We start from the raw sequence: 18066 nt of genomic DNA, 5'->3' as shown, positions 1-18066 counted from the left end.
TTAAAGCATTGTTTTTAATCAATGTTTTTTCCTTCTTCTCTAAGTAACTAAATGCATTACTTGGCTGTTCACATGTCATAGAGGAATCAGCTTGGAGCAGCTGCCCATGGTGAAAACGACCAACCTTTGAGACATTGGGTGTGTCGGTTTGTGTGCCTATGTGCCGGTAACAGCTGATGAGAGGCAGTCAGTGAGTTTTTAGCTCTTTCAGATATAATATGATCAATAAAAGTGAAAGTAAATACGTAGGAAGCGTGCATGCATTATGAAAGATTTGCTGTTTTTAATTTTGGGGACAGAAGAGTGTTTCCAAGTGAAGGGAAAAAGAAAAAAAGCTGCGAGTTTATCTTTATAAAGTGCATGCTTATCATTCCTGTTGCATCTGAAGTACCTGAGTCATTGTTGAATTGGTGACACCTGTAGGTACTATTGGTAATGGCAAATCTTCAAACTGTGGAAGCGCTGAGAGGCAAGTGAGGCAAAATGCAGAGGTGGGACCAAGTCATTGTTTTGCAAGTCTCAAGTAAGTCTCAAGTCTTTATCCTCAAGTCTCAAGTCAAGTCTCAAGTAATGTCAGGCAAGTCAGAGTCGAGTCTCAAGTCACTGGTGTAAAAGTCCGAGTAAAGTCACAAGTCTGAAACTTTGAATTTCAAGTCCTTTCGAGTCTTTAAAAAAAAAAAAAAAACGAAAAAATAATGTTGCAGTTATATGCTAAATGTAAATATTAGACCATGTAATTTTAAAATCTGTGTTTTTCTCAACACATGACAAAATAGTGAACTTAGAAAATATACACAAATTGTGAAATTGCACCTCTTTAAAATGCAGCTCAATTAAACCTAGCTCCAAGAATAATTTTCACCGACAGTTCTGAGATAAGCTGCATGTTATTCTTGGATGCGGTTGTAGGACCGGCTTTAAAATCGCATGACAAAAATATCATACACATTAAAAAAAAACTGCATCACCAACGGAGCCTGGACAACATTTGCTAGTTAGATGAAGTCAGCTATCTCATCGTAGCATATTTATATGCATATTTATAATCATACGGTTCTTGGAGTGAGTGCATACACTCATGAAGTTTATTAACTTCAGGTCACTGCAACAAGCCCAGGTACAGTTTACCGACGGATGGATGCAGGACCTTGAAATGCACCGTGTAGAACGAAAGACCATCGTACCTATCATAAGTTTACCAGTCTCACAAATCGTCGTCATAAATACACATTCGTTAACCGTTTATTAATAGGACCTTTGAGCTCAACGGTAATTAATTAGTAGTGGAAATAATTTCTGGTACCCATCACAGAAATGTAGCAGTGACAATAATACTGTATGCTGTAATCGTACTGGGCAATTAGTGATACAAAACAACTGTTTTATCCTGTGAATAAAAGTATATGTTTTTGTCAATGTACCATAATAACAGAAGCGAAACGCAATATTGTGTCAGGACAATTCACTATTTATGCACAATAAATAAAGGAGCATAGCGCGACCATTTCTGTTCAGCGCCAGACTTGCTTGTAACCTATATCACCAATTATGTTAATAAAAATGACGCATTAACTACAACAGCAGACTGACCTTCGTGTAAATGCTTGGAGCAGACTAACCTGTGAGCTGGAGTGTTCTGGGACGTTATATTTGATCTTTGAATGGCTGCAATCCAGGCCACCCGTCGCGTCTTTGTTACTTCGGAAACATGGCTCGAACAATTTCTCTTCAACGACGTAATCCGATAACAACCGATCTCTTTACCCGTCGGCTTCCCGTGGCTGTCATGCGACCGGCTATTGCAGTTAATAATACAACAGCTTCTTGACATTTTTGTATTTCTTTTTATCGCTGTGTGACTGATTTTAATTGAAAGCCTGCGTGCGCTAGTACCTCTTGCCACGAGTTCCCAGAATCCTTTGCGGTTCTACCTGTGAATGACGTCACATTTTCAATCTCTATATAATATGCATGTTAAATTTTATATTTGGGGTAAAATATCAAGTCTTTTCAAGTAAACCGGTTCAAGTCCAATTCAAGTCCCAGGTCATTGGTGTAAAAGTCCAAGTCAAGTCACAAGTCTTAGAACATTTTTTCAAGTCAAGTCTAAAGTCATAAAATTAATGACTCGAGTCTGACTCAAGTCCAAGTCATGTGACTCGAGTCCACACCTCTGGCAAAATGTAAAAAAAAAAAGAAATAGGAAAGAAAACTGGTGATCTGTTTTCAAAGTCCCATCAAAATTTAAAAGTTTCAATAGGAAAAAAAAACCTTGCTGTTCATGTTTCCCGTCTCAGTCCTGATGTGCATCAGTGCCCAGTCTTTTAAATAGTAAAAGCACTCATGGAGTAATGCTGTGCCTCTGAATGGAAGCATGCACATAACTGCTGGTGGTGCAACACAGCTTCCTTCCAACACAACTATGAACTACTTTAAACATGGTACAGTTTGTGTGAATAAGTGCTGGGAGATGTTGTTTATCACATCTACTGTCAGCCTGGGTGTCTGCATTAACTTGTATTTAAAAAAAGATTAAAGAAGAAATATTTTAGGATATATTTAAATATATTTGTGACACAGTCAAAATATCTTAATCAGTGTTGTCAGTCAGCCTATCTGGAAGAAGACATCCTGTCCAGCTACAGGAGAGAAAACAACAGTTTAAATCATATTTACAAAATGCATCAGTAGATCTCACATCTTCCTTCTTTACTTCTCTAATGAGTTGGAGGTGCACAGCCAGCTCGTCATCATTCAGTATTTCCTGCTCATTTTTAAACCGATCTGCAGATGAATAACAAAAAAATAAGTGTTTCCTTGTTTCGAAGCCCATCTGGAGGGTCACATAATAAGGTCAGTGTATTTCCTGTGACTTTAAAACAATAGTCAGCTTACCAGTGAAATGTTTTTAATGTTAAGCAGCAGCAGAGCAAATTGTGTGGTTTGTAATAGCACTAACTTAACCCTCAGAGAGGCCTCAGAGAATATTATCCAAGTGTCTGGATCACTGTGTTACAGCATTTTTTTTCCAGGAATGTCACACCCAGTTGGTAAAACTGCAGATATATAAATATTATAAATAAATATTATAAATCTTTGAGGAAAGGGGTCTGGTCTGGTCTCTGTCGCATCCCCTGATTTTATTCTTACTGACATTTTGCTGTCTTTTGGTAGCAGTTCCAGCTTATTGCCTCCTGTTTTGTCTATTCAGATCCTGCAAAAGAGAAACAACATTCGCAAACTCATAGTAAAATCATTTTTGTACTAAACATACTAGATCTGTTTAATACAGATGATTATTTGATAGCAGAAGTCTAATTTTAAAGCTCCACATTTTTTATTCCAGCCTTTAACCCTATTTAAATTAAATTTCCCATTCTGCTGAGTGTGTGCATGTGAAATGTTTACACACCCCTTAACTACAATGACCCGCCTGTGATAAAGGATCTCATTTCACATTTTACACTGTCCTGCGTTATACAGTTGCGTGACAAACAACACACTCTTAATTGATGGGCCGTATTTGAAATCCCAGTGATCCATTACATTTTTATTAACACTTAAAAAAAGTAAAGACGTTTCTGGTCAGTTATCTTACTTTCTCTCAAATTGCTGTCAAAAAATACATTCTACAAATTTGTAACAGGAACAGCAATCATTTTTAGATTAACCCAGCAGGCTATCAAGTATGCTATGCTGTGTATTCTAGCCTTTTTCTTTGCTTTCCTCTGCTAATCCACATGTGTCACTGAGTTGAGCTAGAGTTCATGTTTAAGGTGAGCCATGCAGGAACGGAGGATAAAGCACTATAAACCCTTACCGCCGCAGAACCGTACTGACCAAATCTCCTTCAGAAGTGCTACCACTCCCAGGTGGCTCAGCCGGGGATGGCGGGCTTTAAAACCCTGTCTTCATTCAGAGAACAGCTGTAGTGAGGTTACACAAGAAAGGGCGGTAGATACCGATAAGGAGAGATCAAACCAGGAACAATCAGTGAGAAAGGCAGCAAAGAAAAGAACAAAGGAGGGTAAAGCAAGTTAGAGAAAGAGGAATATCTGCCTACAAGCCAATTACTAGCTGAGGAATCAGACAAGGTTACCTTAGGCTAAACGCTAGTGCTAGGAATAGTCCTCTAGTGTTATCTGATGGTTCTGGCTGGGAGACTGTTAGGCTTTGATTACTGGGTTAACCTGTAACGTCACTGTCACATGACAGCGCAGGAGTCTGACCTTATTTGATGACATAATAATACTGTTGTCGTTAATGAGATAATACTCATTAACGGCAACAAAGGGTATAGTGTTTGGCACTTTCTCACCAAAACCAGTATAGTATCTTCAATGACTAATCCTGTGGCCTGATGTCAACCCAACAGAGCTCACTTCACAGTCACTGAGCGTAAAACTGAATGACCCAAAAACAGGCAGCAACTGAAGACGGATGCAGTGAAGGCCAGGAAGAACAAAGACAGCATTTGGCGATGCCCGTGGCTTGTGGACTTACGGAAGTGTTGACTGAAAAGGATTTTCATTTTTATTAAAGTGCTAAAAACAATCCTTATAATAAAAGTCATGCTGGGCTCTCTGCTTACTTATGACCCTCTTAAATTCAGGAGGTAGGAGTAAAAATACCTGTAATCCCTAAAGAGTGATATACTTTTGTCAAACCTGTTGAATTAAAGCTCCAAGTCTCCACTTTAGTCACATATTGATTGTTTGATTTAAAACCCACTGTGATGGTGTACAGAGGCAAAATTACATAATTGTAAAAACACTTCATCTTTTGAGTGCTGCAATTTTAAGAGCAATGATCTTGCTAACTTACTGTACATGAATACCAGACACAAAGCACGATTGGCTTTTTATGTGGATGTCTTTAGCAGAACCAAGCCATTGTCAACAAGTTAAAAGAGACTTCAAGATGGAAGCTGCCAAACTGCAAAATGGAGTCACACGCCAATCATGTCATCTTACTGGTAGATCAGCACGCTCGCCAGGATGTCAGATTTAGTGCAGACACAGTGACAGGTTTGCCAAATGTGTAAGTCTGCCAGAGATGGAGTTGCCCCATACAGAGTAGGTATGAAGGCTGCGAGGTGGCTGATGGGTGACGGGGAAAAGAGTGCGTTTCTTTCTAAAAATTCAGGTCTGACTCTTCGGCTGTCACGCGAAACCACGTGGAGCGGCACGCAAAGCTGAGGGTTTTATTACCTGTTTGTGCTGTCAGGGAGTGTGTGAAGGCTATTTTAGATTAGAGGTGTATGTTTGTGACAATTGTACTACAGTGAAGTTGGTATGTTTTCGGACATTGTGTTTGTGTGTATGTGTGTGTGCATGTGTTTGTGAAGCTGTGTCCAGGGCTGCATGTGCAGAGCCATCTGTTTGCTGCTTTAGCAGCAGTCTTCCAGTGCTCAGGCTTATCTGTGCACGAGGGCAGTGGCCTACTTCAACCTTCTGCTCACTCTGTGCACACAGCCGAGCCACACTAGTTTGGCTGATCACCCGTCAGCTCGATCGCAATAACTTCCCCTCAGTTTATCTACAAAAGTCTTGGGCCCATCACTTAAAACCACTTTTCTTTTTTACTTGTGACTACATTCCACATAATATATGAATTCTTCTACTTGTCCTAGCATTTGATCTTCTCTTCTTAAGAAACTCTGCAGGTGTGGATGGTGGCATGCTAGGATGGTAGTATGATGACATGCCTCCGAGTAGTCCAACATGAAGAGCAAGTCGGAATAAGTGTTTATATGTTTACTTATATATATATATATATAAGTCAGAAATGTATGTCTCATCCCAACACCGCCACCATTATTTACATTTTCTCAACTTTTCTTAATGTGCTGCACATTTGAGTCACTGTAATGCTGAATAGCTTGAGAATTGTGAACTTTATAAGCATCGCTACAACTAACACGTTCAAACGACATGCTTCAGCCTGATGTTTATAGTAGTTTGGGAACACACTAAGCTGTGCTTGTCAGACTCGGTACAGTTTAGAAAAGAGTATTAAGCTATGTAGGCTAGTCAGCGGGCCCTGTTTGGGAGTCGGCTGCTGTGGCTAATGGGTCAGCTGGGATGGGCGGGGCAGGGGATGAGAGAGGATGAGCGAGAGATTTTTAAGGCTCTTTCACTGGGTGAGCGTTTGTCAGACACACTGATGAAGGAATAATTGAGGAAAGGAAAGGAAAGATTAAATGCGCTATGTTATGTGAACAAAACCTCTGCCAGACCCTAACCCCTTGTCTTGTTTTCCTTGTACCTTTGGCCCAGGCCCACTGTGTAAGGGCTCTTTATATGATCGTAGCTCCATTAACGTTTCTGCTAAAGACAAAATTCAAATGGTTTTTGATAGAAGAGAGGACGAGCTTTACGGAAATATTTGGTAATGCTGTCTGAAAACAGACAGAAAACTAAGCTCTGCTAAGATTTTACAGTTTGCTAACTCCTCAACCATTCTGAGCAATTGGGAAAATTCAAACGGTCCCCTAAAGATGGGAACTATTTTGTAAATTTACAGCCAAAATTGAAAGATCGTCCAGGCAGCCTGCATGATACTCAGGTGATAAAGGGTTAAACAGACACCTGATCTGAGACTTTTAATGACCAAAAATGAGTTTCCCTAGTTCACCCTGCTGTACAGTCCCTTTTCTCTGTACTTATGTGTATGTCTGAATTTTTATTGTCATTCTCATCATGCAGTTAAAATGAAATATGCACAAGACTTGACCTGAGATACAAGACAGGTGTGGAGCTGTTTCAGTCAATTGTGTTTAGTTGTTAACAGAGGCTTGTGTGCTCTGAACAAAGTACACAAGACCAACATTTCCTTGTAAAATATGAATGAGGACCTTTAGTAATGCAGTCCCTATGGGCAAGCCTGCCCTAAGCTTCAGTTTGTTTACTCTAAGGCAGAATGTCATCTTCCAGCTTTAGAGAAAATAGGTAACACTATAAGTTTGCTGTTTTGCTTCAAGCTTAGAAAAAGCTCAAAGGGGAACCAGCTAACCTGCATCTGTCTAACGCAAACAAAACAGCTGATTGACAGAAATGATCAAATCGATCCAACTATAGATAGTATCGATACCAATATTGGTATTGCTTTCAGATCGATCTGTGATGAGATCGATACTTTAGTATGTTTCTATCTTCTAAGTTCAGTACATGTACAGTACATCGCTCTTATTATGCAGTCACACTTTAACATTAAATACATGTTAAGCACGAACTATAAAGATAGTGTTAGTGGTCATCTGTAGCTGTTATTTTACCTAGAGGCTATAATCAGATAATATATTAAGCCCACTGAATTGTGGCAAAAAAGTTATTTTATTGAAAATGAAAAATATATTCCTTAGACACAAACTATGAAAAATGCCTGAACAGTTGTGTGTTGACTGCCACGTCTATTTTATTTATAGCCTACAGCACATTTAAACAACAGAAGTTGTTTAGAGACAGGCACATTTCCATTCCACGTCTCCAAAAAACCCAGTTTCAAAATACATGAAAAGCTAAAAGGTATATTTGATTCTGTGAATAACTATTATGGAAAGTAAAAATCACAGTGGTTTAGTGGTTATTAAAATAATTTGATGATGATTCATCTCATAGATCATAGCACACTGCTCTCCCCTACATAACCTGCCTTTGTATGTTTGACAATAATGGCCCTGTATTCACTTGGTATTGGATCAATACCAGAGTTTGCAGTATCGTCCAGCATATATGGTAATATTCTGTTTGTAAAAACAAACACTGGTGATTTATTTACCTCTACAAAGAAACAGAGCAGCTTAGCTTAGAAGCACCTGCTTCCAACCTTCTGACTTAGCAGAGATACGAGGGTGAAACAACTAAAAGTAGAATTTACTAAAATTAAATGTTATAGTTTATTAAATTCGACAAACAAAGAATTGACTAGACTTTCAGGCATCATTTAATGAAAGTGTCTTTAGAGTGGCGTTCATTAATTTTTACCTCAGCAGTGCTGTGAGCACAGCGCTTGATGGGTTGCCATCGAGCAGCTGGGTACACGATTACGCCACCTGAGTTTCGCAAAATAACCTGTCTTTGCCCGCCTGTCGGTTCGCCCTGGTGCCTTGCAGGCAGTGGCAACAACGCGGGGTCCGCTACTCGCATGTACACAGCTCATCATGAAGCCCCTGGGTGTTCTGCAAAAGAACAGGACACGCAGCTCTGTTTGTGTGTGGGCACAGGTGTCGGAATACACGAATCCATGTGCAGATGTATTTGTAACTGTGTGATAAATTTTATGGTTTTTGATGTTAATTTTTTCCCAAGCGCTTGCTGGAGACTCACCTCTATTGTGCATGTGCAGGACACAGAACTAAGTGTGATCCTAGTTACCAACTGTCATCCCTGAAGTAGTAGATATGTGATGCTCTCACCTCTTAATTGTCTTTGAACAGATTTAAAATAAAGTTGTGTCTTCGCACACGTGTTAATGTGTGCGCTCTTCTCTCTCTTTAGTAATGCCTTTGCTATCATCAATCACTTCACTTAACCAGGTTTATGCATGTATAGGTGTGTGGCTGTCTCTGTGCATTGAGGCTTTGCCAGGGGCTCATCACTGCATCGCGGGCATCTGTTTGAAACTGGAATAAAAGTAGAGCCTATGAATAAAAGAGCCACATGAATAAAATCACAGAATGCAAATGACTTGCCAGGCAGGGATTCTGTGTGTGTGTGTTTGTGTGTGAGCGACTGCGAGTGCAAGAGTGAGAGAGAGGAAGTGTTGCATCCAGCCTGCATTTGTTCTCCATCCAATCATGCCTCCACTTTAGCTTGACTGATAGAGTAAGCACACACACACACACACACAGAATCAGGCACAAAGCTTTTTCTTCTCCGAGGTGCATGCTTTTCTCATGCATTAATCAACAGCGGTTTTGACACTTAACAGAGCCATACTGTTGGTTCTCTCCTTGACTGCTAGCACTGCCTCAGGTGACTTTATCAATTAGGCCTTTCTGGAAACACCGGCATCCTCTCTGCTCCCTCATGTCCTCCTCTGTTTCACTTTCTTTTTTATGATTTGTTGTTTTCTTTTTCTCCTACCTGCCCCTCCTCGCATCGTTCTCGTGTTCCTCTCCTCCACCTACTCATCTGTTACTACTCATACTTCATGCGCCCCAACATTTTTCTTTACTGTACACTCTTTTTTAAAAATTCCTTCCGCATTCCCAACCCAAATCTTATCTAGTCAGCAACTTGTAGTTCCTTTAATGGAAATAACATAGCACAAACATATTCTGTTTTGATTAAATAAAAGCTATTTTTCTCTGAAAATGTAAAATGTGTACGATCCCACAACAATAGAACACTGCCACAGGTGAGTAATACTATAGGAGACAATGCGGCGCTGCTCTGTTACAGTTAAACATAACTGTGGGCAGCCAGGGGTCAGCCTCAGAGATTAGCATAGTTACTCTGTGCAGCTTCGTACCAGTCAGGCTGGCCTCGGCCTCGGGGCGCCTCTGGGCTGGAATTGACAGCAGGAGGGAACGGGATGTTTGTCAACAGGAAAATGATAAAGCTTACGCGGTAAAACCTAGAGAGAGCGATAGCCTGTTTACGTCACAACTGTGCACATTAGCCTGCAGAAATGAACCCTTTCAAGCCAGAATTTTTTTTTTTTTGAAAATTAAGTATATATTGTAAAGAATCCCACTGATGATGTAGAAGTCTCCAAAACTCATGTATCAAATGTGATAAATTTGGCCTTAAAGGGTTAAAAAAATAGAATGGATGACTCTTTGCTTCACTCAGTGCTGGTCATAAATGCAAAATATCTTAGACTACAGCAAAAATAATGTCAGGACTACTGTATCAAGCCCTGACCTGTCTTTGATTATTTCCTGAAATCAGTTTGTACTTTATTGTTTTCTGCTAGCGATTAGAAAACATGGTTTACCTCAGCCATAGTGGCTCCTTTGGAGCTATAATACAATACTGTACTGATTTTTTATTTAGTTTTTTTTTTAATGCGGGTGGTTATGTTTGACTGTGTCTGGCTTACTGTTCATCCCTTACATATTGAACCAATTACAGGATGGATTCTGGAAGAGCGACCGTCTACCAGACATGCTTGAGTGAAGCTGGCATAAAGCTTTGGCAGAAGTGTGCGCAATAATGAGGCAATGCCAAGCAATACCATACTTCTCATCCCTGTCCCTTAAATGTATCCCCAAAGGGCTAACATACATATCACCAATGACATACATTGATTAAAGTCTGAGTGTGTGGATTATAGTGAGCAGTATGTCACGCATGTGCCTGTGAGTTGAGAGGGCACGATGCACGGCATATGTACTGCACTGGTTTCGCTGGCACTGCGTGCTGGTGCTTGTTTGTGATGTTTGGTGTGTGTGTGTGTGAGTTTGCTTTGGTCGTGGGAGCTTACAGGCTCTGTGCGCAGAGGTTCCCTAATCCAGTGTTTTGAAATGAGCCCTCCAGCTGTTGTGGGCTTGAGAGACTGCTGCCTTGGAGGGGGCTTACAGATGATAAGATGCTCCTTCTATCTTCATTCCTCTAGGATCTTTAATTCTTTCTTTCTTTCTGTACTTTAGTCTTTCTCTGCCTTTCTGCTTCCCTTAAATCAAGAACATTTAATACCTATGTGGCCACTGAGAAAACACACTTGCACTTGATCTCATGTTGCCAACGCAATCGCGCATTCTTGTTAAGGCCGCAGCTCTTCGCATGAACTTCTTCCTCTGTGCTGTTAATCCCCCATTAAGAACAAAGATTGATTCCTTGCAGAAAGTGAACACTACATACACAGAGGACAGAGGAAGTTCAGATTAGAGCAGCAAGCTAAATCTTTGCCGCTTACTGTTTTTATGACAGTGGCTGCAGATTGCACACGTCAGTCAAGTGAGCAACAACGAAGAATCCCGCGTCTCTAAATATTGCATATAAATGAAATTGCTTGCATTTTTTGTAGGGGTGGGGGGTGACTCTCTTTTTTTATGAGTATATATCTTTGACAAAGCAGAACTGAGTGAAGCAGTTTGAGTGCTGCATATCTCCCCTGGCCCAGCTCTGAGCCTGCAGGGCCTGTTGTGTCTGCCAGCAGAAAGAAAGCGTAGGAAGTCCAGCAGGTTTTGGACAGACAGGCAGAGAGCAACAGGCAGTCTGTCAGCTCGAAAATATTACACTGATATTCAAAAGTAGGCAGAAGCGAGTCAGTAGATGGGAAAAAATTCTTATATTCGTTTCCTTATCATAATGTTAATAATTACTCATATATATTCTATTGCGCAGTGTGGTCATTGCTTGCACTTGGGATCTAGCTTGACTCTTGACTACAAACCATAATTGACATCCTGGTGGTTCCTACTATTGATTAATGCTAAGATCCTCATTTTACATTACCACTGACAAGGGCGATTCACATGACATGATCAATTATCTGTAATCATATCAGCACATCATCCTCCTCACCGTGTTTAGATAAGATTACTTCCCAATGGGGTTTTTTGGACATGGATACATGCTTGCGGGGGAGATCTAACTTAATTTAGGCTTTAATGTCTTTAGCCGGTCTCGAAATAGGATGCAGCATGTACATATCTGTCTTTGTGGGTCTGTTGTGGATGGCAGCTGAGTCCAGATGAGGAAAGTGGCTCCTTAGTTGTTTACTTTGAGAGGAAGCAACAAATCTAACATTACTCTCATCATTCAGTATGCACAGATTCAGATGTTGCTGTTTTAGGAGAGGAATAAAATTAACATCTCGTGACATCTTATCATTTTTTTCCCCCATTTAATTGCACATTACGTATTTCATGTGATCCCTCTCAGTGCAGCCTTGTTTGTTAGTTGTCAAAAGCATCTCAGACGAGGAGTTTGGCTCTCAGCAAATCATGTTTGTTTTGCTGTAAAGATGAAAAAGCTGTAAAAAAAATGTCACATATTAAAGATATTGTACATGGCAGCGTTTTAGCTTTGGATTTCTCGTATCGTCTGTCTCTGTGTGTGTGTGTGCGCGTTTCTGTTACTCACACACTAAAGCAAGCGTTCTCATTTTTAGGGATTTAAGGGATCTAATAGCCTTCAGGAAACCTTTTGAAGATGCTGCTTTTCTTACAAAGTGCAAAGATACATCTGTTGGGAGTTTCAGGGAGAATTTCTGAATTTAGACATCTGCTCATCTCTCTCGCTCGCTCTCTCTCTCTTTCTCTCTGTTTCGTTTGGTACTGCATGTGCTTTTCTTTTGAGAATCAAGACGCTGATCACTGACTCTTTTTTTCTCCTGCAGTCTGTGTGCAGGCACTAGATGTGACAATGTCCCAGCGCAGTGTCCAGGTGGCTCGTGGCCAAGCAGCCATCCTGCCCTGCTCCTTTACCACCAGCGCTGCCCTCACCAACCTCAACATCATCTGGATGGTGACACCGCTGTCCAATGCTTACCAGCCAGAGCAGGTATGAACCACTTGCATCCACCCACTGACCTGAGTCATCTTTTACAGCTTTTACAGCTAAGATCAGAGTCACAGGTGTGTTAAAAAGCATAGTCTTCATATTTAGAAGACAGACTTGTGCAGTGCAATTAAGCATGTCAGATCCTTATTTACTAATCTGAGAGTTTTGCTGTGATTGTTGTAATTAACTGTAGATGTTTGGATGCTGAATTGGTACACAGTCAGTGTTGCCATGCACTCTGCACATCAACTGAAATGTCTGCTTCTGAAATCTTATTTTCTAATGCAACACTACTGTATGCGCATCTTGTGGATGGGTTCCTTACAGTCAATGCAGGTACACGAGAGTTTGCTCTGTTTGAAGGTGTGCTCAGATACAGCGCAAAGAGAATATGAGTGGCTGCAAAAATGCATCACACGTGTAGAGAATGAAACAAGCAAAAGGGAAGTGTCATGTAGCTCTTACATCTTATGGCACGACTCTTTTGTTTATATTTTGCCCCCACAGACCCAGACTATATAATTAATTGTTATTGTGCTCTTGAGGAATAATTCTTTATACTTTCTGAAGGTCTTTTGAGGTTGGATTTCAGAATCAAACTTGACGTCTGTCAAAGTTATAAATGCAGAAAAGCACAGTAAGATTTTGATCCACCTTTTAATACCATCTGGAAAGCAACAGCGTCATTTTTCAGCATGGCAATGATCACAAACACACTGCAAAGGCAGTAAAAACACACAAAGAAACACAGCTAGTCATGAATTGGCCTTCCCAGTTCCCAGACCTCAACATTATGGAAGCAGTCTACAATCATCTTTATAGAAAGCGCAACAACAACAGCCAACATCCAAAGAACAGCTTTGAATGACCTTCAAGAAGCCTGAGAAATATTCCTGAAGACTACTTAAATTACAAGAAAGCTTGTCTAAGAGATTTCAGGCTGTGCTGAAAAATAAATATGATTGGTGCACCTATTTCTGAATTTTCCTGGCAAGGTAAAAAGAAATTAGGGGTGGATCAAGGCTTTTGCAAAAAAACTATCTATCTAGCCCATGCTAAATTTGCATATGCCAAAAATATAGTTGCACTGCTTAAACAAAAGCAGACAGAAAAAATAATTCCCTTTTCAGTGCATCTGAACACACCTTTAGTACATCAGTTTTGTAATTAATAGAGATCACCATACTTTAAAATAGAAGTAATGTAGTAGTAAGCTTAAGGGTGTATTAATAGTTTACAATCTGTGTGCTGCAGGACGCCTCTTAAACAACATATGCACAGCCAAAGCATCAAACTGCTTTCGCAGCGCTGATTTGATGTGGAAACACTGTCAGAAAGTTCCACGCAAAGACATGGCGAATTTAAGTTACTCGCCGACTGCTGATGCTCATTTTGTTTATCTGGCCTCGTTTATAGCAGTCTACTCTCTCACCTTCCCTCCGTCCCTCTCTCGCTCACTCTTCATCCCCTCGTGCGGGACTTCTGTGATTCCATTTGAGTTGTTTAACATGCAGCTGCAGGCCGTACAAGCTCACCTGCCTCCCTTCACTTTGAACCCCAGTGCTGGTCGGCCGTCCAAATAACACAATCATCTTCTGCACTAATTAACTCACGCCCACGACAGGCTCTATATCGCAGCTGTTCTCCACACACACAGACACACAAATATGCACAAATGCACGCACACAAACTGGAATTGAACAGACTGCTGGTCCAAATGTAGTGCGGATCCACGTGCCTACATGCGGGGCTTATATACAGTATGCATTCATGTGTGAAGTCTGTAGACAAAGTGCACAGTCTAAGTGTGAATACTGACGTGAGTATATACATCCAGAAATTCACACATCATGGCATGGTTATGTCATGTGTACACCTGTCGCTTGTATGGCTGAAATTGGGGAGCTGTCTAAAAAGTGTGTGATGAAATAAAGTGCTGCGTGGTGCGACAGAACACGCACAAGGTCATTTTAGAGAGAGGAAGAGTGTGTTTGTCATAAATGATTACAGTTGATGCTGAAAGCCATTAAGAATGACTGAACAGAACTCCATACACTTGCGCAACCTGCATTAGCACTTTAGTGAACACACACTATGACCACTCAGATCTCTCTCTCCTCAAAATGCCATGTTCGTGTTGGTCCGTACCGAATCATGAACTGTTAGAAGGCGACGGCAAAACTTTGTCGGCCTCACTAAAAAGTGCAAATGTAGCTATTTGTTTTCCCCGCTGCCTTTATTGCATTTTTGTCTAAGGCATCACTATCTACTTCATAGCCTTTAGCTTACACGGTCGACCCCACATTATAGGCTGTGGGAACTTAACTATGAGCTCTATATATTTTGTTTATGAGAGCAGGCAGTGTGACAGGCTGGTGCATTTGTTGTCTGCTGGGATCCTGATGTATGAAGGAATTACTCTGGAGACAAAGTAATTTGTATTTTGAGTTAAAAGTCACAATAAACCCCAAATCACTCCATTAGAATATATTTTGGTGTATGTTTTAAAAATGGATAAAATGTCTGCCTGTATTATTAAACAAGTAAAGAGTTGACAACCACCCAAAAAACTCTATCTCAAGTTCATCCTCAGCTCTGTGCTTTTTAGGATCTTTTACTTATTGTTATAATTTCCAGTCATTTCTGATTCACTTTCAGCATTTTCCTGTGATTTTTTTTATTTTTTTCTTAAACCAACAGAAAAAAAAGCTACATATATATATATATATATATATATACACACTACCTGGAGAACAAACAGAGAAAGTAAGCAATTAGCTAGAGTCTAAAGAGCCACATATTTCCCCCAGGAGTTAAGGTAACAAAACAGAGCTGAAGGGGAAACTGACCTCAAATGAATGTTAATGTTGCTCCAGAACTGTTAACTCCTACACATTATTACATTTAAAGGTCTTGACATTAGTGTTGTATTTGCACCTTGCTTCTTGCTGCTCAGCATAAGGTAATATAGTAGCTGTAGATTCAGCAGAAAAAATCCCTCCCTTCAGTCTTCTTCTGTTCTTTTCTTTGGCATATGAATGACCATTTTATATAACATGAAATAGTTCACACATAGAGACCTCCAAAAGATATTTGTTCTATTTTATGGTAAAAACTAATGCCCATTGATAGTACCAGGCTTTGCCATTTAAAAATGGGTTCAATTACCTTTCACGGCATGTATTTTTTGATGAAAGACATCTATCACAAACATAAACCAATGTAATTACATGCATAAAAGTAATAAAGGTAACGTATTTAACCTACACCAAAACAAAACAACAATTGAGTGCATGTGGTTTGTATGTGCTTTGAAGTATTTAACGGTGCTAGCATATGCATGAGCATTATCTAGTGGCCATGTCAGCCAATTACACTCCTAGACTCTAAAGCTACCCTGAAGGTTATAGCATCACCTCCAAGATAGCAACAGGGGTTACCAAAGCATCTACTTTGTTTGGGTTCTCACCACTGTATAATTAAAGAAACAGCTAAGCTTAGCTAAGATAGCCAGCTGGTGGTTGTAGTTTCATATTTAACAGACACATGAGGTGCTATATATTGAAGTTCACAGAGATTTCAGATTCCCAAGCATGATAAATTAGACTTGAAAACTTGCTCAAATGCTTCACACATTGTGATAAAACTGTGAAAAACTGTGATTTCTAAAACAGACAACTAATAATATGTTCATGGAGGAGTCTGCAGTACAACACACACTCTTTTACTATGATAGAGAAAGCTAGCTGGGGACATCTGGCTGGTATCTTGGGATGATGCCCACTCAGAAATTTGTAGGACACCTTAATGGAAACTTCCACCCTAATGCTTTCTTTTACACTTTATATGACATAGACTACACCGTGCAAAGTCTCCATGACTTCAGTTATACTGAGGAAAACCTCCATCAGTAATTGTGTACCTGAACCTACTATAATATGACATGAAGCCAGTATCGTCCGTGTTGCATCTCTCCTATAGCAACAAAATTGTGATGTAAAGGAGCAATAATGTGAGAGCTTCACTGAACAAGCATTTACAGCGCATCCAAAGTGAAGTTTGGAACCACCAGGACTCTTCCTAGAGGTGCCCGCCAATCTGACCAATCGGGATGGAAGGGACTTAATCAGGGAGATGACCAAGAACTCTATGGTCACTCTGAAAGAGATCCAGCATTGTTATGTGGACAGAGGAGAACCATTTCTGTAGCACTCAACCAACCAGGCCTGCATGGTAAGGTCCAGAATGACTAGACTGAAGCAACTCCTCAGTAAAAGGCACATGACAGCAGGCCCGTAGCTTCCCAAAAGTTAACTGAAGCACTCTTAGACCATGAGAAACAAAATTATCTGGTCTGATGAAAAAAGGTTAAACTCTTTGGCATGAATACCAAGTGTCAAGTTTGAAGGAAATCAAGCACCACTCATCATCTCGTCAGGTGGTGGCAGCATAATGCTGCGGGGTGTTTTTTCAGCAGCAGGAACTGGGAGACTAGTCAGGGTTGAGGGAAATGTGAGTGTAGCAATGTACAGAGACATCCTTGTTGATAACCTGGTTCTCGTACTGGGGCAGGGCTCATCTTTGGAAATTTACTCCATTTTGGAATAAAGCTCTAACATGACAAAATGTTGAACAAGTAAAGCGCTGTGAAGTTAAGTGTACTCTTTATTAGTGCTCAGAGAATTCAAGCTTGAATCTCTAACTGTGTAAACTTTTACCTAATTCCAGTTGTAGTCATTTTTTATTCTCATGACCAGACAAGCTAAACTCCAGATTCTAACATGTGGTGCATAGCTCAGAGAAGTGTACCTGCATGTTTGCATATTCATGTGCTGTTTTCTGTGGATGTAATCTGTCTGACAAATTGCTGTGGAGATCAGAAGTCTTGGCCTCACACACACACACACACACGCACACACACACACACACACACACAATCAAACTCAACACTTGACCAGACAGTTTTTTTTCTTTTTCTTACCTGTTGTTCATCCTCTTAAAGGTGTTTGCTGGATATCGGTGGTCCTTATGCTTAAATATGCTCCAACTTTTGTAAAAATGCTTTTATTGTGGCGGGACATCTTTTAAAATTGCATATTGTTTTCTTTGTTGTTGCAGTTGATGATCAAAAGTTTTAGAGAAAGGTGTATTTTCTCAGCACTAATGAAAACGTTTCTCATTTTCAGTATTTGTGTACCTTGGTCATCTCCCTGATTAAGTCCCTCTTTTTCTTAGTTCCTGGAAAAAGAAGCTTAAAATATATATATAATGTTGATATAGTAAAATATGTGCCGCATCACTGAAATGAATATTCTGTGAAATTGAGATCATAAAGAATATGTGATGCAGAAATGATGCTGATCTTTAAACGAGAATATAGCCTGTGTGCCTGTAAAGTCAATTTAATTTGAGCAGATTCCATTAAACGTAACGTCTTAGCATACATTGTACTTATATAGCAAAACCACACTGAACATTTACATGTGCTTCCATAGTATATTTGTACTATACTGTACTTTGTATTTATCAGCAGCCAGGTGTTTTACTTTATTTATTTATATATTTGATTACTTTTCCACTTGTCTACCTCAAGGGACATAAGTATGCAGAG

The 18066-nt window shown here is 40.0% G+C and overlaps 1 protein-coding gene across 1 annotated transcript in view; it reads left to right on the top strand.

The window, feature by feature from the left end:
• Positions 1–18066, top strand: part of igsf11 (immunoglobulin superfamily member 11) — a 119797-nt gene that overhangs the window by 86829 nt on the left and 14902 nt on the right. The window contains exon 3 of the mRNA XM_040049545.1: positions 12292–12455. Coding sequence (XP_039905479.1) covers positions 12292–12455 — 164 coding nt within the window. The remainder of the gene's footprint in view (positions 1–12291; positions 12456–18066) is intronic.

The sequence above is a fragment of the Simochromis diagramma genome, unplaced genomic scaffold (assembly GCF_900408965.1).
Source record: "Simochromis diagramma unplaced genomic scaffold, fSimDia1.1 OVJJ01000611.1, whole genome shotgun sequence".
Classification (NCBI taxonomy): Eukaryota; Metazoa; Chordata; class Actinopteri; order Cichliformes; family Cichlidae; genus Simochromis; species Simochromis diagramma.
This window is presented reverse-complemented; position numbering and strand designations above follow the sequence as displayed.